The sequence below is a fragment of the Rhea pennata genome, chromosome 1 (genome assembly GCF_028389875.1).
Source record: "Rhea pennata isolate bPtePen1 chromosome 1, bPtePen1.pri, whole genome shotgun sequence".
Lineage (NCBI taxonomy): Eukaryota > Metazoa > Chordata > Aves > Rheiformes > Rheidae > Rhea > Rhea pennata.
In genome coordinates, this window is record NC_084663.1 from 98,116,135 (window position 1) to 98,137,905 (window position 21,771).

At 35.1% G+C, this 21,771-nt stretch overlaps 1 protein-coding gene across 1 annotated transcript; it reads right to left on the bottom strand.

Moving 5' to 3' along the window:
* Nucleotides 1-374: 374 nt before the first annotated feature.
* On the bottom strand, nt 375-21,598 carry HJURP (Holliday junction recognition protein). The gene is made up of 11 exons (XM_062573765.1): nt 21,521-21,598; nt 20,157-20,223; nt 18,651-18,715; nt 17,178-17,205; nt 8,675-8,736; nt 7,484-7,582; nt 6,358-6,418; nt 3,834-5,425; nt 3,411-3,474; nt 2,641-2,731; nt 375-501 (listed from the first exon to the last, which is right to left on the bottom strand). The coding sequence occupies exons 1-11, from the start codon at nt 21,596-21,598 to the stop codon at nt 375-377; spliced, it is 2,334 nt and encodes a 777-aa protein (XP_062429749.1).
* Nucleotides 21,599-21,771: the final 173 nt, after the last annotated feature.

The following is a 21,771-nucleotide window of genomic DNA, read 5'->3' on the forward strand; positions in this document are numbered from 1 at the left end:
TGTATAAAACAGGCATAGGTAGGAATTCAGGCAGAGACAGAGCTTGTTAATACCTTATTACTACTACACAAAATATCAAAGCTTACCAGTAGATAAAAAAAATAGCAAAGATCACAAAATCTATTATTATAAACACTACTAAATACAGAAATCAAACTTAGGCATAAAAAGGAACCCTGATTCTTGCAAATACCTGATGAAACTGGAGAGGTAAGAACTGCTTTTCAGAAGGGATGAAGTAGCTCCTGGAGCTTGCTTTATATTACAGGGAAGTATAAATCAGGATCAATTGTATATTAATTTTCCTGCTTACTAAGAGTTGTGGTTTCTTAATTAAAATATTTAAATTACAATTCATAATTGATTTTTAAAAGTTATAAAACAATGTTTTCTCTGTAGCAGTCCATGAATGCTCCTTCATGAGTTTTGATTAGGAAGTCCTCCAATGGAATGCTAGGATTTCTGTCTTTCCCATCAGTGTAGCTTAGTTTTCTGGATACCCTATATAAAAAAATTTGTTTAGATCATAAAGTTAAAGTAAATTAAAGAACACTATGCTTGTTTACTGGTTAGTTTACAATAAACAGAGTGAAATTGAAACAAACTGCCCAAGCAAGATATCTGAACATCTTGATGTGACTTGCAGCAGGCTTCCTTGCCTGCATGCATTCAACTGAAGTGGAAACTCCTCATCTTGTCACTTTAACATCTCGGTAATGCTACTACATTAACCTAAATTATGTTAGCACAAATATCTATTAACAGTGTTGAGATGCAGTTGCTGAATATATTCACAAATAGCAGCTAATGAAAGTTATGTTGCTGCAAGTGAGAACACAATCATTTCTTTGCTGTTAGTGAAGAAATTGCAACATGTTTTTTTGTGTTTGTTTTAAACCATTGTGGTTTACATCTGAAAATTAGGTATAATGGTATAGTCATATGAGAACATTTACACAAAGCTACAGAACAGTTTATTAGTTAAGGATGTTTCTGAAATACCTCTTTTCATAATCAGCTTCTGGATGAAGATGGACAAGTTCCAGACAAGACAAAAATATTCTCCCCCCCCTTTCACCCTCATGACTATTCATTATAACATGCAGCATTTTCTCACCTGGTTTAGGCATAGAACTTCCAAGTGCTCAAGAGTCAGTAAAGAGCAGCATCACTCCTTGGATGTTTACAGCCATAAAAGTCTAAGAATATGAAAGCCTATGCCTAAGGAAGCTTGGTCCATTTAGATTACAAATTAAGAAACATGTATTTGTGTAATTAAGAAACAAAGTAGTAGATTTTACTCTAGATGGTTTGGGAAGAAAGCACTCACTGAAACCTTGATTTCCTGCTCTCTCCCAAAGTTTTTTACTCACAGGCTTTAAGAGGAGGAAACTCTTTCTGTTCTTCAAAACAATTCAGTAATCTCATAGGCAGACAGAGGAACATAAAGGAGGAGTAAGTGTAAATTCAACAGCTGAGTAAAAATTCACATAGCTAAGTGTTAAATGAGCATACTCAACATCACGGAAAGGTCCTTCTATACTCAGTTTCCTGCCAATACTCCTCTGTATCAAAAATAATCTTAATGCAATCTTTATTAATATCATTTCATACTTGTAATATAAATGTTTAAGTTTTAATTTCATCTTTGCTTAAACTGACTTTGAATAATTTAGCCTCTTTCCAGTTATGATCTCCATACAGATGCCTTCAAAACACATTCAGTCTTCTTTTGAAATTCTAACCTGAACATAGTCAGAAAAATTTGATACTAGCTGTACGATCATCTCAAGCATAGGGAAAACATCTTCCTGACTGAACTTGGAAAGGTAACGCATCTTGGGGTCCCAAACCAGATTTTTTGACAAAACTAGGCTAAGGTTTTTGTATCACAGAAATGTTTCAGAAAACAAAAGAATGTTTAGTGAACTTTGAATGCCTTTTTATTCTGCTGCCTACAAAATTAACTCTTAATTCATAATCTAAGGGATCTGAAGTTCGAGAAGTCTTCATAAGCAAAATAAGAAAAATATACGAGTAAGCCATCATCCAGGAAGCTAGAAGGAATGCTCTTTGAGATGTAAATACTCTGCTGATAGTGATAAAAAGTAACAGAACATCCTGGGTCCATTCCTAAGAGATCCACTGCTGGTTTGGCACAGAGCAAGAACACAGATAAATATGCCCACCTGGACAGGAGTTGATTTTTGAAAGCCATTTAAATGGCAACATACTGCACTCTCCAGATCTTAAGAACCGAAGAGGACTTGTCAGTTCAAATACATAGCCAGAACCAGAGCAATTTTGCAGTTATGTCATAGCTAAAATGAAAAGCATCTCTATAATGAATGCAAAATAAGTGCTAGAGTGACTATTCAACAAGGCTAATCGTAGCAACTTCTGTTTGTTGGCCATCCATGCTGGACTCTGGCTAGTTTTCTCCAGAAATACTTGCCTCCCAGTGTTCAAGTCTGTAGGTTTTATTAGCCTGGGCTCTCCCAAGGATCCGAGTTGATTTTCATCATACTAGTATACACGATGCAGGACTGTAAGCATCAGCCTCCGTGCCTACAAAGTAGATGTAGAACACGCAAGAACTTGGTTTTAAATTTCTTTAATAGAAACTCCAGAGGCACTTACTTGTGGTGATATTTCTGTGCGCTTCTGCGAAAGGTGTAATTCTGCAGTGTACTAGGCTTGTCAGAGTGGGCATCCGCAATTCCAGACTCTGCTGATGAAAAATAACAGGATGAAATGGGCAAGCATGATGTGTGGTACCATAGGCATCACAGTATGTTGTTAAAATATTAGCCTAGTAAGACAATCGTAATCACTGTATTTTAAATCAGCAAGATCCTTTATGAAAATATTTTAATGTCAAAGGTTGTAGCAAAACGGAATTTCAAATCAAATTCAAAAGCATGGTATATATTTAAGTATAAAGCTAACTTTCTTCAAAGTGCTTGTAATTTATTAGCTTTAGAAGGATATAAGTAGTTCACGATTATGTACAGGTCAAGGAAGAAACTGTTGATATCAGAAAAAATGCAATTGATAGAGTACAATTTCCTACTGAATATTTACATATAGAAAGTAAATGTAACAATAAGCTTCATAGAAAAAAAGTAGAGAGCAAACCAGCAGATAAACTAGCAGATAACAACCAGTAAACCAGTAGATAGCAGGAAAATTCCTAGTTAACAAACAGAAGAGTAGTCAACATGTGATCCAGGAAGTTATTTTCTGCTTAGATTCCTTACTTATTAATGAAATATAAACACATCCAATTATTACTGAGAAAGAAGAGCTATCATCTCAATGGGAGTCTGCAGAGGAAATCTATAGATTCATCCTTTAAATAAGGACTTGTGGGGGCTAAAATACTAGTTCAGAAAGCCTCTGAAACTAACCTTGCAGAGAAGTACGAGGACCAACAAGAAAGGTGTTATCTGGAGAAGCATGAAATCCAGAGTCCTGAAAATAAAACAACAGGTTACATCAGTAGCAGAACCTCCAGTATTACTTCACAGCTTATGCTAGAAGAAATGACTGGAAACTTGGAACTAAGGCCTGATTTAAAACTTAAAAAATCCTAATGATTGCAATGCCTTAATTGACAGGGCAGTTTCCTCACATAGAATTTGAGGATCCAGGAGACCCGATACAGATTACATTCGAACTGTTTTACAAAACACACACACGCTACCAAGAAAAAAAGATCAGAATAATGTTCTGACTAGTTTAAAGACCTTCCAATGCCAACCTCTTTTTTTAAGCCTTTCTCCAAATTTCAGCAAAATATTACACAAATTTCTTACAAGGTCCTTCAATACCTGACTCAGACAGTTATGACTGTCATTAAAGCTGGAATTATTGTCACTGCATGTGCTTGCAAAAGTTGTGCCAACTGTCTGAAGATTAACATTTTTCCTGCAAGAAATCTGCTGATATACTGTTGGAGGAAAATAATGTTCAGGTATATTTCTCAGTCGCTTTACAGGTGAAGAAAGCAGATCATTCTGAACATTTGCTAGTCTTTTAACTCTGGGAATTGCAGATAAAGTTCGAATAGGTGAGTTAACAAGAGCATTTACTGTTTCAGACATCTGTATTACTTCATATTTCATGAAGTTAGAAGCTCTCTGAAGCCCAGGGATTTTTGGAACACTATCACCACACAATTTCTGATAAACCTTCTCAAAGGCTCTGTCATACTGCATATTGGATGTCACAGAATCACTAAATTTATTCTTCATTAATCTTCCTTTCTCCTCAAGCTTCCGTGAGCTTGAAGGCAGTTTTGTCAATGCCAAAGGCTTTTGAATTTCTTTGGAAGACAGTTTGCAGTAGAGTTCTTCAAATGCATCTTCATATTTCTGAGTCTTTGAGGGACTCAGATTCACAGGCAAAGAAGAAAATGAGTGGCTGCGCTGCAGAGAAATTTCCCTCTCAGGAATATTTATTTCAGGATTTTTGAGTAAGGTATTCAATGTTCTTTTAAGAGAATTGTTTTTAACTGGTGCAAAAGTGTTACCATCACTACTGAAATTGCAAATTGATGAGCACAATCCTGAAGTATCATCAAAAGGAAAGTGAATTTTTTGAGTTTTGCTCTCTTTTACCAGATGAAGCGCTGCTGACCCTGAGCTGACAGCAGATGTTATAGAAGGGTAATGTGAAGAACATTTGTAAATCAATTTTTCACTTTCATTGCATTTTGAATTCTTCAGTGCAGCAGTAGTCCGTAATGGATTTTCAACTAGAAATGTCGCTCCCATTCTAGCCATAACGTTAGGAAGAACAGTCTGGTCAGAGACATTTTGGCCTTTCCCAGATGCTGGATAATGTTCTAAATTTGAATCAGAGCAGTCTGTTATCATTTCATTTGCATCATTGTGAGAATAATGCACCAGGCGATTTAAATTATTGAAGGAACATTTGTTATCACAGTTTTTAATTGCATTATTTCCAAAACGTAGATTCTGGACATCTTCGTTACTACTGGTGCATAAGCTGGGCAGGGCTCGCTTCAATTTAAGTGGTTTGAATCCTTTTATTTTCTCTACAGTTACATTGAGCTTTAGTTTTCTAGAACGCCATCTTTTGTGTCTATAGTGTCCAATTACATATTCAGATACTTTTCTCTGAAAACACTTTCTCATAAGTCTTGTTAGTGTCTCTACCATCCCTGGATACAAGTCTCCAAGTGTTACATTACTCCAGGAGCATTCCTCATCTGCAGACTGGTATACTTCCAAGATACTATCATAACAAGTTTCATTCACTTCTGGAACAGGTTGACGCCTGGGTACAGTTATTGTATTTGCTGAAGTAGGAACACCAGGCAAATGTAACTGGAAACATCTAGATGAAGAATACTCATTTCCAAACCCTGATTTCTTTCTGCAAACAGTGGCTTGGTTGCCTGTTAAAAAACAAACAAGTCAACCACATAAAAACAGACAAAACTTTAACAACATATCCAGTAATCTATTACATGACTTAGAATCAATGGCATGTGGTATAGATATTCTTTATAAAATAGCAAATTTCACTACATTTTTGCCTAGCTAAACGGGTGATTAACACACAATAGACGAGGAAAAAGAAAAAAAAGTTTTCTTAACCATTTTGAATTAATATAGACAAGACAACTAAAATATATTGGGGAAAAAATATTTTAAAATAATATTTAGAAATAAGATTCATTGCAGGAACAGATTGCTGCCTTTGCTCTAACTTCTGATCAAGAGGCACAGCTTCATCCTACAGGTTTTGTTATTGTATTTGCATATGATGTGGAAGTTTTGCACTTGGCTAATACCAATGCAACTTTCCTTGTGCTAAAGCATGCTGAAGATAATGCTCATTGGAGTGTTTAATGCATGAAATATTTACATCAAAACTCCACCTAAGTTCTTCAGAATCAAGTCTGGAGAGCCTTTGGAGGAAGAAAGTTTACTACATAAGTACCACTTTGACCGCCAAAGACTTACCCATCAGACAAAAAGCCACTCAATATATTCCTTTCATTTAAAATAGAGTAAACCCACAAAATTATGTTTTAGTGTAATTGAGCTTAATTCTCCCATATTCTGCAAGCAGATGTTTTTCCTGGGACTGTTTTTAGTAGAGTAGCTGTTTCTACTTACACAAGCTGCTTACTTATTTTTCAAATACATTTTACCACAAGCAAAAATCAGATCTCTCCAATGTCTCTTCAAGAATCCAAACTCCTGTATTTTTCTGTTGGCTAAAGTGTCCATATGTTCAATAAATTAAACACTTATTTTTAAAAAATAAAACATGCTAAATAACTAATATATTTGACCCCACACTCAAAAGATTTAGTTGTACCAATCAGTTCTTGCACTGGTGAAGCTAAGTGAAGACCTTTCGATGATTTTTGAGGTACTATCTGAAAAATAAAGAAAAAACATAAATACACACACACATAAATCTAATATTCTGTGGGGTTTTTTTATGTGTATCAGAAGTAACAAAACCTCACTGAAAACTGTGACTCTCCCTATCTTCTCCCCTGTATAGGGATATGGTCCAAACGGACTGAATAAAATTTAGGACAAGCAGGAAAAAGTCTAGTTGAAGACTTCAGTAAGAATTCTTAGAAGTTACCACTTTTAAATAGGTTGTTTTGCAAAGTTATTTACCAACTTCTACATTATGTATCCTATTTCAATTTCTTCCCTAAATATGAGATTTTATGCATGGATATTGCTATACATACTTTGATAAGCTATACTTCTCCAGCAAATCCGGTAGGTAATAGAAGCTATATTCTGCGTAACGTTGCTTGGGAGAAAGTGTTAAATGAAACACAACTGGTTTCTTTTTTCTACTATAAACCTTAATAGTAGGCTTTTTAGCAGACTTACTAATGTGAAGACAAATGCAACCATCACAGTAAAAAGAACAAAGTGTCTTGCAGTCATTGCTGTGATAGATCTGAGATGCTATGATATATATTTATGCAGAGGGCAAGTAGGAGAAGAGCAATGAGGGTAGCAGCAGAAAATCTTTATCAGTAATCATGGTGCCCATAGGTAAAGAGCCATTACCTTATTCTTAATGGGAACTGCAATTCCATTGTAGTGAGATGGCTGAGGAAAGAACAGCAAGTTAGAAACACATACAGTATAAATGATAACATTGAGTAACATTATGCAGATAAACTGATTCAGCAGTATCAACACATTTAGATGATTAAAAAAGGCCAAAATAATTAATGAAAACCAATTTTAGCATAGTATCACTGCTTTCTGCCACACAAGCAAATTTGGACAAGCCACCTCCAATCCATTTTTAAATCAATTCAACATATTTTTAAAATGCTGCATCCTCAAGAAAGTTAGCTTTCTCTGTCAATAAAAGTATATATTAAAAAAGATAAGAAGTTAAAAATATAGCATCTTTAAACTACTAATAGTTAAAAACTTCTAATGGAAGTAGAGAAATATGCTACCGTAATCCACTTTGGAATTCTTCTAGCATCATCTTGTACTATCACATCCACCTGAACTTTTACTTTCTCTTGCATTTCTTCATCATCAACATTCAGATTCTTAGAAAAAAAGTTAAAAAGATTAATTGCAATACATAGAAATTAGTGACTGACAAACACAAGTGTTTCACACACTCAGATTTATCATGTTTCAAACCAGTCTTAGTCAGACAAAGATATCTAACCAGAACAAACTTTTCTAACATACATATTCTGTGTGAAAAACAAAACCAAAAAACTCCAAACCCACATGAAAACTGATTAAAAAAAACTGTATATGAAAACCTATAACAAGAGATAACTATCTAGTTTATTGATTCAGAGTAATCCTCTTCCTCTCTGCCTCACAACACCCACCAAGCAAAAAAACCTCCAACAAGTCCCAGAGATAAGTTAGAGTACTAATAATTATGGCTAAAAATATTTACACAATATAAGTAACATCCCATGAATTTATGCATAAAGGAAATTGTTCTTTATAATGCAGCTCTACTTAAAAAATTAAAATCACTTGGTAATAAATCATAAACATCTTTAAAATGAAACTCTACCTTTCTGAAGCAGTTTATACAATGTTTGTGTTAAGTAAGGTAAGTTTTTAGTAATTGTCTTTGAGCAAGCAGAACACTGGAAAACTGCTTCAAACAAGGCATGTGTTTTACTTTTCTTCATCGCTAATTACATTGGGTAGTCCTAATACCAATAGTCTAGTTTTGTGAAACAACAGCAGAAGATTCCAGTGTGCTTTTGCTGTGGTAGCCCACTACTTCAAATTTTTTTAAATTGTGTTCCTTCTTTATTTTAGACTCTGCAGTGATTTTTTTTTAAATAAGCGTTTTCTCTTTACTTTGATTCATCTAGTTATTCTTTTCCCATACCTACAATGGCCTTTCTCTATACAATATACTGTATAGTTTTCTCTGGTATACTAATAATACCAAGACATAGAAATTACTTCAAACTGTTCTTCATTACTTTTTGAATCTCCCATCTTGTGTACTGACTACAGACGTGCATTAAATTGCAAACTTCAGTCTTCTGCTGATAGTGTATTATCTCTTTAGCCATATATAAGCTACTTAAATAGTTGAGCTATTTAATTACACACAAAATTATTCTATCACATTAGCAAACAGGAACTGAAACTTTTACCTGGAAGTGAATGCCTTCAAATTTTCTTCTAACTGAAACTATATCAGCATCACTTTCTTCACCTACAATTTTAAAATAAACACTAAATAAAACTTAGTTGAAGCCCAAAACAAAATGAAAACAGTTTCTTAGAAATGCTTTAAACAAAACACTGTATAACTTACTGATTAAACTGTTTTCATTTTACAAAATTGTTCTGTATGTTAAAGCTTTTTCTGTATTACATTCCCACTTCAACTCCAATTGAAAACCATGATTTATTGGATCATTAATACATTTTGAGAAGAACAAAGAAGACTAAAGATAAAGAACTGGTTACAGATAAGTTAAGATGGGCACTAACCATTTCAGAAGGTAAAATGCTTTCAAAGCATTGCTCTGTAAAAGTATTTATTCATGCATTCCTCCACTTCTTTCTCCCTACATTCCTAAATATCCCCCAAAAGATACTTAGGAAAGGGGCATTGTCACCTTCTTCTAACACACTTTTTGTTATTTTGTTATTGTCAGGGCTATCTTAGAACTGGAAAGGTGAGAAGTAAGACAGACAGACTTGAGAGTGTTCAAAACCAAGTCCAAAACTTCATACTCTAAGTATTCTATGTGTAGTTTTGCTAATGAGATCTAAGAACATTTTTTAGGCTAGAGGTAGCCAGATATTTTAATTCATCATTACATAAAGCCTCAGTCCTTCAAGATCATACAACTTTTGACTGCAATATAAGCCCTGATTTCTGAATTTCCTTGACTGGTATATATTTGTCCAATTTACCGTTGGGAGAAGGAAGAGGACCGAAGGAGAATTGCCCTGAAAGGGAAAAGGCCCTGGGGTAGAGGGAAGGGGGGGGGGGGGGAGGGAAGGGAAGGAAGAGAAGAAAAGAAAAGGCCTATTCTTACATCAATAGAAAGAGAACAAAATTGTTTTCCAAGTTAATCTCCTCTTCCATTATTTTTCCCCTATTAGGGCAATCATCAGCTAAAGCTCTGTGGGCTGTTGCCGCCACAGTTTGGAAAAGGATACATATGAAAAAAATACTATTGTTGTGGGACACCACAGTTTGGCATCCTGCTGAGCAATCAGATGGAGCAGATCATAATGTCCTCCTTGGGTGGACACCAACAGGGTGATTTTACTGGGATTGAAACCCCAACCTGTCAGACTAAGTTTCTTCCCACATGGCTGATGGAAGACAAAGTTGTAGTCATTTTATCTACAGGAATTCAAAGTTACTACACATCGATAGTAGAGGAAGCAATAAGAATTTAACTGTTTTCATCTGGAGAAGATTTAGCTTCCAGTTCCTGCTGTAATTTCTCTTTTTCTGCCATTTGTTCCTCCAGTAGTACCTGGCATAAAACTGGGAGAATATTCCCTAAATGGTCAGTGAGATGATCAGACTAGAGTGCTACATAAACTGGAGTATCTAAGTTGTAAAGTTAACAACTCTAGTGCACAGACAGAAATACTCGACTATCAGGCCAACGTCAAAACGTCACAAAACACCCTATTTCATAGAAAGAATTTATCTGTAGGCAAGCTGCAAACTTTAACTGTAAAACTTTGCAGAGGTATAATTCTAGTACGATTTATATTCACTGGATGATCATACTCCAGAACACTGGAACTTTATTAGCAGAGGACCACGGCACAGCAAAGAAGGGAAAAAAATTAAATAGCTTCACCAGGGGAGCTTGAAGCGTTTTTAAGGGCTAAAAGGAAAGTTAGGCTCAACCTTTGTTCCTCAACTGCAGAAACAAAATATAAAATTAAGATTCACATTTTTCTCTTTGGAAAAATCTATCCTATAACACATGAAGATACAAGAACTTCTGAACTGTACCACTCATTTATTCTATGCAGGAAACACACACACACACAAAACACCTTACAGAACCTGAGCTACGGATGCTTCTGAAATCAGTTTCCTATATTTCACCATGCAGGCCGAGAAAACACTAAGTCATATTTCTTAAGTTTGCAGAAAGTCGTTTTTATCCTTCAGATACAGATATTTGAAAAGTATCCTCTCAAATGATAGAAGCACACAGTATATTCAGATTGCTATTTATTCTCAACAGAGAAATATGAAGCATCTAGCTACCCATAATGCTGCAACTGTTCTTTTAATTATTAGAGTTAAATGCTTGATACCATCTAGTCATAGTTCAATTTATGCAAAATATTAAGCTTTTATATGTTCAAGATAAAGATCTTATCAAGTAATAAGTTTTAGATAAGTTTTAAAACAGTTACATATCGTTACGCGCAATTATTGTAGTCAAATAATTATTTGAGAACACAAGGTCAAAGCTACCAAAACCTTGCGTGCAGGCAAGATACAAGCCTGATAGGCAAACTGTACAAATACTGAATAAAAGATAGTTGATCTTTCCAAATATTGAATATTGTTGCAGCTCAATTCAATACCCCTTTTTACCAGATCAACTAGAAACTAATTTACATATTTGTAATTATTAATAAAATGTTTATTTTAACTTACACAAAGATTTTGATCTCATCTTTCCTTTCAATTTATTAAGAAAAGGCAATTGAACATATACCATGTTGACTTTTCAACCAACATACCAGGGATTCAGGACTAAGATTTAGAGAAGTGTTTGGGTCAATATTATTACCAATAACTCAGTCTCTTACTATTCTTATTCTCTACCTTCTGAAAGAACATAGAACACATTAAAATTACTAGAGAATTATGAAAAACAGTTATTTGCAATCTTTTCCAAAGCAACTGAAAAGTGAATCAAAAAACCCACCTATATCAGATGTATCAACAGTAGAGTTCTCATAAGACACCTTAAAAGTACAGAAAAAGCATTTTAAGACTTTATAGCATATATAAACTTGTCCGAAAAGTTTTTCTGCTCTCATTAGTTCATCAAGTTTCGGGAGAAAAAAACCACAACTCCACAAACTGTGCCTAAATGACGTCATCTTTACCAACAAACCTGTACATATGTTGTCTTGATTCATATTTGATTCCACGGATGTGCGGAAAACAGTTTTTCACTCAGCCCTTCTATATTCAGACAAATAAGCCAACAAGAAAAAGCAGCTATTTCACAACAAAAAAGTATAATTGTGCAAACAGTTCACAAACGAGTTGTAATCACCAGATCTTTATCAGTATGTACTAGGGATTTTCTTTCTGCTTTGATGTATCAGGAAAATTTCTTAATAGCCATCTTTAAACAATACTATATGTAGTATTTCAAATATGATTGTCTAGTACTCTGACAGCTACATAAAGAGCACATTTATATGGAAAAGAAGCCTTTTCTGAAGGTTTCCAATACACATATAATACCAGATTCTTGAGGATTTCTTTCAAAAAAAAAAAAAAAAAAAAAAAAAAAGATTTAAGAAGCTATTGTTCTGCTTGTATCAATCATAAAAGTGCATTTGGGTTTAAATTACAGCAATAAACCCAGACAATCCTATTACCAACAAAGAACAAGTAACTAGGAATGCCTGACCAATCAGCTTGCCCACATCACTCTCCAAATGTTGAATATTTTCTCCTTAAACAGATCAAGTTTCAAAAGGAATTGTTCTAGGTGTCAACACAGTATACAAGAAAAATTAGATATATACTGCCTAACTGAAAACATATTTGATGGTTTAAAACTTACATACAGCCACTCCCTCTCACTTTAAATAAATGTAAATGGAGACTAGAATTCAGCTGAACCCAATGGCTATTAAATGGAAGGATGTGTAATTACGTGAAACACATGGAAAGCTTACTTTCACATACTCTTTTCCATAAGCAGCATTAATTACTCTTCAAAAACGAAATTAAAAAAATGCAACTGTCAACATTTAATAAGAGGAAAGAATATTACTGTACATTTTAAATACCCAGAACCTGCTCAAAACCAGAAAATATCAAACAAAACTGCAGATTTAAACAAATACTTTTTTCAATGTTCTTTGAGACACTCCATCAAAAGGAAAAGAAAGAAATCAACTGTGAAATAGCTCAATTTCTGTCCAACTATGAGTTCATCCAAAACACTATAGCCAGAACTTTTCCTCTGCTTTTATTGAAGAAAAACAGCGCAGAGACCCAGAATATAAACGGGATAGGTACCTAAAGTATTACATTCTGAGGAAAAATATAAGAACAATTGTTTAATAAGATACCTGAAGTTCAAACAATTGCAGTGATTTATTTAAACACTGAACCAAAATATCCATTTTTTGTGTGTGAAAAACATTAAGTCTTTAATTTTCTTAAAAGTACTTAGAGAACAAAGTAATTCTATCCCCTGCAATTAATAGGTCTGTAAAATTTAATTTTATAGCTATTGTACAGGATCACCCAGTTTTAATTAATTTCTTAGCTATTAGGCTATGATTACATAAATGTACTTTCTTAAAGAGATTTATAAAAGTAGGTGCAGCACAGGGTCCCTTACCTGATGCACTTTTGAATGTTCATCTTCAAGATCACTGGTCTGTTGTTTTGATATTTCTTGGCATGCATGGAAAAAAAGAAATACTTCTTTTAGAATTTGATATTTTGCAGATTGATATTTTACCTGTACTCAAATTAATTTGTGTACATATATTTTATTTATTATGGAAAGATTTAACAAACATTAAAAAATTGAGAGCACATACGTAAGAGTGAAATGAAGAATAGACAACAAGTAGCAGAACATTCAAGTCAAAAAAAAAAAGCAGACTAATGCTGTTAAGATGTACTTCTGTCATGTTATTATATGTTTTCTTCTTTACCCAGGAAGCAACACTGAAAAGAAAAGCTATATCCCTTCATCAGCTAGTATCATTTATGGAAGAGGAAGACAACTGCATGTTCTTTCTAGGCATATGGTGAGAAGAATAGGAAAAAGACAAGCTGCTCCAAAAGCATGAGAGAAAAAAATCCCAAATCTATCTATTGCATCCTTCTTATGAGTCTTGGAAAGGGGGCTTGTGGTATACTTTCACCTTCCGTAATTGCTGTGTCTGCCTTCTTTCACAAATAGCCTCATCCAAAATCTTGATTTATTTCATCAGAAGCAGAAGAAACAGTGTGCAAAAGCAGTCTAAGTTCCATAAAAATTAATAAGAAAAGGTCTCCTTTTTTATATTTCAAAGTGTACCTTGTTCTCCATTAGCTATTGCAACAATAGAAGCACTAAAGGTGACTTAAAAAAAACCCCACCCCAAAATAGGTAGAAGCAACTAGCTTCAAAGACTTTTATGTAAGATTGTATTTTGCAGTTAAACTTCAAAACTGATACTGTTGCTACTGAAATAACTGTTTTGACATTGCTGAAAAAGTTAATGCTAAAACCTGTCTCTGTTAGACTTAAAAGGATCTAGAAAATGCTAGTCAGATGGACTCTGCTGATACTAACACTGCAGTGGCACTTCTTAATGATTGAGTGCTTGTGTGGAGAAAAAGTTCTAACTTGCTTAATCAAGTTAGGACTGCCAGTAATCAAGTTTCTGCTTAATGGCAGGATTTGTTTTTTCTGCTTTTCTGCATTTCCATCTCCTGATAAATTCATGTCAAATATCAGACATGATTTTCTTTTTTTTGTTAAATGGTGAGAAAACTTTGATCATACCCAACTCAGGCATGTAGATACTACTTCCTCCTATAAATGCTTCCAATGATTTAATAGTGCCAAGCATATATCTGAAGATTTCCAGTTTTCTAAGGCTTTGAGAGAATATATGGAAAGTGACTAGAAGATGCTGTCTATTACTCTGTTCTAAAGCAGTTAACTATATCTAGCTTATCCCTAACAGAAGCCTAATCTATTTTTAAGAACAACTCTTCAATAAACGTATTTCAGAGCTTCCTTATGATTACAGTTACAACTGGAAAGTTTCTCTAATATCTAACATAAGGGCTTCATTTCAGGGGTGCGTGGGTGTGGGTATGAGTGTAGGCATTTTTCTTCTCTCCCCCCTCCTTTTAGGCACTATCACCTCTCCCTCCGGCTATTTTTCCCTTTTTCTGACTGATCCCAGTTAGCCAAGATATCATCCAAAACAAAGTTCTTCATCACAGGCATCACCACTGCTGAACAGCACAGAAAAATTGCTTTGCATGTTTTATATTATGCACCCTGCATATCTTCAAGTACAGAGTGTGCTACTTTCGCAACAGTCTTGATTAATTAGCCTTTACCCTTCTCCTGCAGTGGATTATTCCTATCCAAGTCTGTTACTTTGAACTTGCCTTCATGAAATTACATAAAGTTCTGGGTTTCCTTTAATCCTCTAATTTGTCAGCAGGGTATCTTTCACAGTGGTTCTCCCTACTTATCATCTGCAAGTTAATCGAGGATATTCCCTTTTCTATTATTTACTTAATGGAAGTATGAACCAATAATGTGCTCAGGACAGGTCCTGGAAAAAAAAACCCTCAAGTTTCCCCTCAGTTTGAGCACAGACCACTGATAAATATTCTAAGTACAGTGTTCCAACATTTGCAAATCAGTCTTAAGTAGTTTCACATAGGCTTAATTTCCTAACCAGTTTACAAGAACATCACAAGTGTCACTTCCCCCTCCCCAACCCCAGCAGATATTAGAAGATGCATATGCCTATATAAGAGGAAGAGTAGGACACTGGGCTAAGACACATCTCCCACAAATAAACTTAATCATGAGTATTATATAAGCAGCAGAATTAGGTTTCAGCTTGGGAACTTCTCAGGATAGGAATTTATCTTGGTTATTTTGCAAATATAAACTATATTAACACTTCACGTAGAAGCAGAATAAAGCATTTCTCCAATTTTTCTAAGCTGAGAACATAGAAAACAACAAAACTATTAGTGATGTCCCATGGAAATTCTTATCTCCATCCCTATAGACAAAGATCTATGAAACACCACAGAGGAGTTTTGCTTTAAAAATCCTTCTGCTCAAAGAAAGGAAGAATTTTAAGTGGAAAATGTACGACACAAATATTGCTCTTCTTGGAGTTTGAAATTTAACATACTTGGTCCTCCAATGCTCAGAATTTCCATATAAAAACTACTCAAAGAATGGTCATTTAGCCCAGTAAAACTTAATAGGAGTATCAGACAATTTATTCAAAACAAGAAAACTTGCAAATATCATTCAAATGAATACTAAAACTTCAGAATTGTGAACTGAATAACCAACACCAGTTATATTCCAAGGGAAGGGTTTTTTTTTACATAGATATCTGAGTCTTGTAAAGTTACTTCAAATGTTAGCGATGAATAGCACATAAGTTTGTGTAATCTAATTGGTAACACATACATCAAGACAATGTTAGGGTATAAAACAATATTAGGTCAAATTTCCATATTAGCTTTAATAATTTGTAGGTAGAAGTAGGGTTTTTTTTGTTTGGTTGGAGTTTTGTTTGTTTTGAGTACAACATATTCCACCCAAAATCAAATTACTGCTGACCTGTTGAAATGATTACTCTGTGTACTGCTCCGCTTCAAATAAAAATTGTCACTGAAAGAAATGATTTCCAGGAACTGAACATGCCCTAGGAAATGTTATCTTTTATAGTACATATAAACATGCATGGACAAATAAAAATCTGTGGGTTTTTTTCCCCTTTATAGCTGTTAACACTGGTGCTACTCCTCCATCTTCCATATTGAAGTTAAATATTTCTTTGCTAGGATAGCTTAAAACATAATTAAAGACTTTGCTTAAATCGAATGAAAATCAGGAAAAAGATGTAAGTTGTCAAGTTTTCTCCTAATCTCCTTATCTATAATGCAGAACAATGGATGAAAGAAATAATTAGACAAAGCTTTATAGCCTTAAAGAAATCCCATGAAGCAAATTCCTTCAATAGGTACTTTAAGCCATTCAGACCTTAAGTCAAAACCTGAAGATTAACAATGGCAAAAAATGACGTGCACAAGACTTCAAATACTCTAACTTGAAAAATTAATCTCTAGACACTGTTCCTTTCTAAATCTCACTGCAGGTCCTACCCAGTCATCTTATTACTGCTCAAACCTGTGAACATACATTTTCTGAAACTTAACAGTCGAGTGTCTGACCATCTGAATTTTTCTATAACAAACCCTTATTTCCCAGTTCAGTATTTTATTTTTGTAGGCTGGTCTAATGTATACAACTGAATACTGTACAAATAGATTTTCCTGGTTCAGCTGTAGAGGAAGGGGAGATGCTTGGTTTTGTTTTAGCCTCAAGTCTTCAGCATAAAAGTTTCTCAGGTGAACATCATAATACAAACAGCACATCAAAAAAATCCTTAGAACAAAGCCTAACAAACTCTTACTATATTATACATCATGATTTTCCCAGGCAAGATTCGTTTTGCCTGGTAAAAACATATTTTATCAGAACATACAACTTCTCAGGACAATACAAAACGGAGAACATAAGCATTAATTGCGAGTATCTAGAAAAGTCTGACTTAAAAACAGGACATAATCTATTATGGATCTCTGGATAAGATCTTTTATAGCACTTATTTTTTTTCTTTTAAACATTTTACCTGCATTCTTTCGACTTCCAATAGCATGCTGCAATTAAAAACAAACAAACAAAAAAAAAAGAGTCAGAAGAATCTTAGAATAGTAAGGTTATTTTGGATGCCTTTATTTACTTTGGTATATTTTACAGTCAGGCACTTCCTAAATAACCATTCAATCATCTTCTGCTTTCCAAAAGGCCTGACCAGCAAAGCAACAAATACATGGTAAAGCTTACCTGATGATTCACTTTGATTTACATCTTGCCATATTGCTGCAGTTAAAACCACTAAAAGCACCTAAGTTACAGCTACCTTTGCACAAATGACAGGCTAACACAGAATTATTTTGTAGTCCTTAATGGATTCAGATTATAAAGCTGTGCAGTAATTTCCTGTCGGGACCCTTAGTAGAAGCTACCCAAGGTATTTCCAGGGGCTGAGGACAAAGGGAGATGCATCCTCTTTTCTCTGCCCACTAAATCTACTCTTGCCTCCCAAGACTGAATTTCACTCTCCATCCTTTCACTCTGTGTGATTCATAACAGGTTCCGAGTTAGCTGTCAAGGAACACTACAAAACTTAGCCTTTTAGACAGATATTGGGGAAGGGGCATCAGGCTGCCTTTTTATTGTTATTTGAGAAAAACTGAGCTCTTGATCAAATTCACTGTTTAGTTTGTGTGGAGGAGTTTAGGAAAGAATATGCATGTCACTACTTCAGCTTTAGTAATTTTATACTACATTTCTAGACTCCATGGCAAGCAATGTGGGCATATTATATTTAAAAAACAAAATAAGTAATATTTGATGTGTACAGAATAACTACATGTTGACTAATATTTTGTGTGTCAAAAGGTTCACATATGGAAACAGTAAAATGAATATGATACATTATTGCATAGCATCCATTTATTAGATGCAACGTAGTCTTTGGCAGCTTTGCAGTATATAATTTATTTTGAAAAGAAGCAATTGCTTGTTTAACATCAATACTCCAGAATGAAAACATACAGATAGCAGGCCCAAAACAGTAATGGCTTTAGCCCAGAACAGACCCTGAGTGCTGCAAAGTTATTTTAGAATCTAGCACAGTTTTACAGATTAGACCAGTAAGGCCCTTGAAACTGAAAAGCTGATTACCAGAACTAAAACATTCTACTTCAGAATATTGGCACTGAAGCTAGCATGTATTTGAAAAGATCCAAAAGGATGTGCTCCTATTTTTTTTTTCTAACATATATTTTCCATACATTTACCAATGGTATTGACAAAGGTAAATTTGACAAATAGTATTGACAAAGGTACCAAATGAGGTGCCATAAAGCCACATTTTAAAAGTGATTGACTTCATTGATTAACACCTCCTACAAATATTAAGTGGTACAGAAAGATTAGAATATATTCCTATATATTTATATATATAAATATATAATATACAAAAAAGAAAGAAGTGTTTTACATTTTATCTGCATAGTAGGACTATATTATTAGATACCTTAAGTATTTTCTTCCTCCATTTTTTAAGGTTTTTGGTTGACACTTCTCCCCATTGCTTTGGTCCTAGAAATAACAAAAAAGGTTAATACAAATATAGCTTTATATATACCACTATTAATCCATATCGATATTGAGTAGCTTTCTAACAAATATAATATTTAGGAAGAACACATTACCTAACAACAAAACTTTATCAAGTCTAAACAATAGCCAAAACAACTATTAAAATAAAAATTTAAAATGAAAATAAAGAACACTAAAAATTCAAATTAAAATTGAGAAATCAGAAAAATCAAATGCTGAGTCCACCTAACATTGAGCTAAAACCCAAAAAGCATTATACACCTGAGGGGGGGGGGAGAAAGGAGGAAACAAAAAAAAAAAATGTTGTTTTACTTAAGCAAATAAATAAGATTTTTTTAAACGCATGGAGTCTGAAGTTAGTTAAGTTATAGTTAAGGCTTCATGTGTCTCAGTTAAAGATCGAGATCTATATTCCTATGACACATGAGCAGAGGTTATCAAGTCAAACACATAACCAAGCTTTTACAAATCCAAGACTGAGTGTTACAATACTGTATACATTTTACTTCTCTCTATGTAAACAAACATATATACACATATCACATAACATGTACAAAATGCTATAACATGGAAACTTATCAGTTTGAAAAGCCTTTAGAAAGTAAACACTATTTGGTGTAACATTTGCATAGTACTTGACAGTGTGTACTACTTGATGTGCATGTCCAGTAAACTCTTTTTTAAACCACATCTGGTGAGGAATTTATATACCATATCCTCACTTCAGTGAGAAGAAAACTTGCAGAATATATAGTCTTCCAATAACATCATCCAACTCCTAAGTCACAATTCCCATTAAAACCCAGAGTGATCTATTTTAGAATAACAATTGTTTTGCAGTAAGCTCTACATACTCATTAATCACTCTAAAACAGACGGACAATTAAAATGAGACACTGGAAAACCATGACATGCCACAACATGGTAGAGAGTCATGCTAGCCTCATGAATGTTCACTGCAATATTAAAGAAGGGAGTGTCTATCTAGCCCACCCTGACATTTTACATACTAGAAATTTATCACTTTACAGCAGCCTTCAAAATAGTAAGAGCTCAAACTGTAGAATCCAGTCATGCATATCAACTTCTAATACCTTCCATACTTTCTTTCTCCTCAGTCTTCTCCTCCATTTTGATATTTTCCCCTACAAGCCGTCCAAATATCAATCATTTTCTGCAGAGTTTTGTTACTAACTCTTTTTTTATTATCTAAAACCCAGCACAGACTAAAATGGTGCACATAAGCAAATTTTCCAAATATTTATACGCACATATCAAAGTTTACATATGAAATTAGATATCTGAGTAGAAAAAAATCAGTATTTGTTGAAATTAGACACCATAAGATTGTCAACAGTTTTCTGTTTCAGGAAGTCTAAATATATAGCATGTAAATAGTGAAACTTTAAGAAGTTCTTACCATCAGGTGTATCATAAGTGAGAGTTTCCATGGAAATAAGTAAATCATCTTCAAAAGGATGATTATACTAAATAAAAAGAATGATTAAAGATAGGAATAGATGGTCAAAACAGTGGTTTTAATGCTTTAAATATTGTTCTTATAACTTATTTTTGTCTGAAACATGCAGTTATCAGTATATTGTTTTACTAGCATAAATTTAAATTCAGCAATCTAGAAACATTAACTCCTAGAGACATCACATATATTTTAAGGATATACCTAAGTCATTCAAATTCAAGACATAGAACAGCCACTGATAAATAGAGATTCAGAGAAAGTGTTCAAAATAGGTAACTTATTCTATTACAGGTTTTCTTCTAAACTTTCCCTGCAGGAACTGGAATTACCCACCAAGTATGTGTCCACAGTTTACAGTATACAAAAATATCTGATCCAATATTAGATGAGAAAAGTGCTCTAGAATCTGGCTTGGCATTATGCCAGCACCCGAACATTGACACAAACCATCATCCAAAACAGCAGGGCTGCCCATCCTGAACAAATGTGTGGGTCTCTAGTCTGAAGCACACAATTTCCATATCTTTAAGGAAAAAAAGGCTCCAAGGTAAGTAGGATTCCTGGAGAGAGTCTTTCACTTTTCCTTTTAGTTTCACTGGAAACACATCATCTAATTGCAGCTAACTTAGGTTAAGTAAGCAGCAAAGGCAATTTAGGCATTAATTTCCATCACTTGCCCAAACTGGCAGGCCCAATCTAAGTTTTGTAGAAGCATTCAAGAAGCTGGCTTTGAATGAGCTCAGACATGCCAAGGCACAAGACTCAGTAAGGACTGCAAAGCTGTGTGAGACATCAGGCAAGGGCTGCTTTTTGCAGCTAGGAAAAAATGGGACTTTGTGACACCGCAGATAATTAACTGATGAACATAATCCAACGTCAGTGACTGCAAATTAGCATGCACGAAGAAAAGAAAATCTGTCACTGCAGACACACTCGGAATCAGATGCACCCTCGAAAAAAAAAAAGAAGAAGAAAAAAAAAAAAAAAAAGAGGAAAAAAGAAAAAGAAAAGCAACCCAAAGAGTTGCTGGGTAACAGCCTCCCGAAAGGACGACGAGGCCAGGCCAGGCCAAGCCAAGCCACATGTCGTTTTGGCAGGACAAATCGCAGGCGGACTGAGCTCTCGGAGGCCTCGGAGGGAAGGAAGGGGAAAGGCCGCGCAGGTGGAAACCCTTCCCCGTCGTCCCCCCGAGGGACCTGGGGAGGACGCGGCCTTGCTGTGACTCGGCCTCCGCCCGCCCGCCCCGGGCCGATGAGCTGCCCTCAACGGCCCGCGCCCAACGAACGGGGCGGCGAGCCCCTCACCCGCTCCAGGATGCGGTTGATGGCGGACACGAAGCGGGCGTTGCTCTGCCGCAGATGCTTGTCCAAGTCGAAAGCCATGGCGCGCGGGCCGGCCCGTCCCCCCGGCCTGCGGCGCGCCGCCGCCGCCGCCGCCCTCCCCCGCGGCGCCCAGGGACAGCGGGCGCGCCGCTTCCCGCACCACCGTCCCCTCACACGAATTCAAACTGCGCGCCGCAACCGCCCCTTGGCGCCGCTTCCCAAGCTCTGATTGG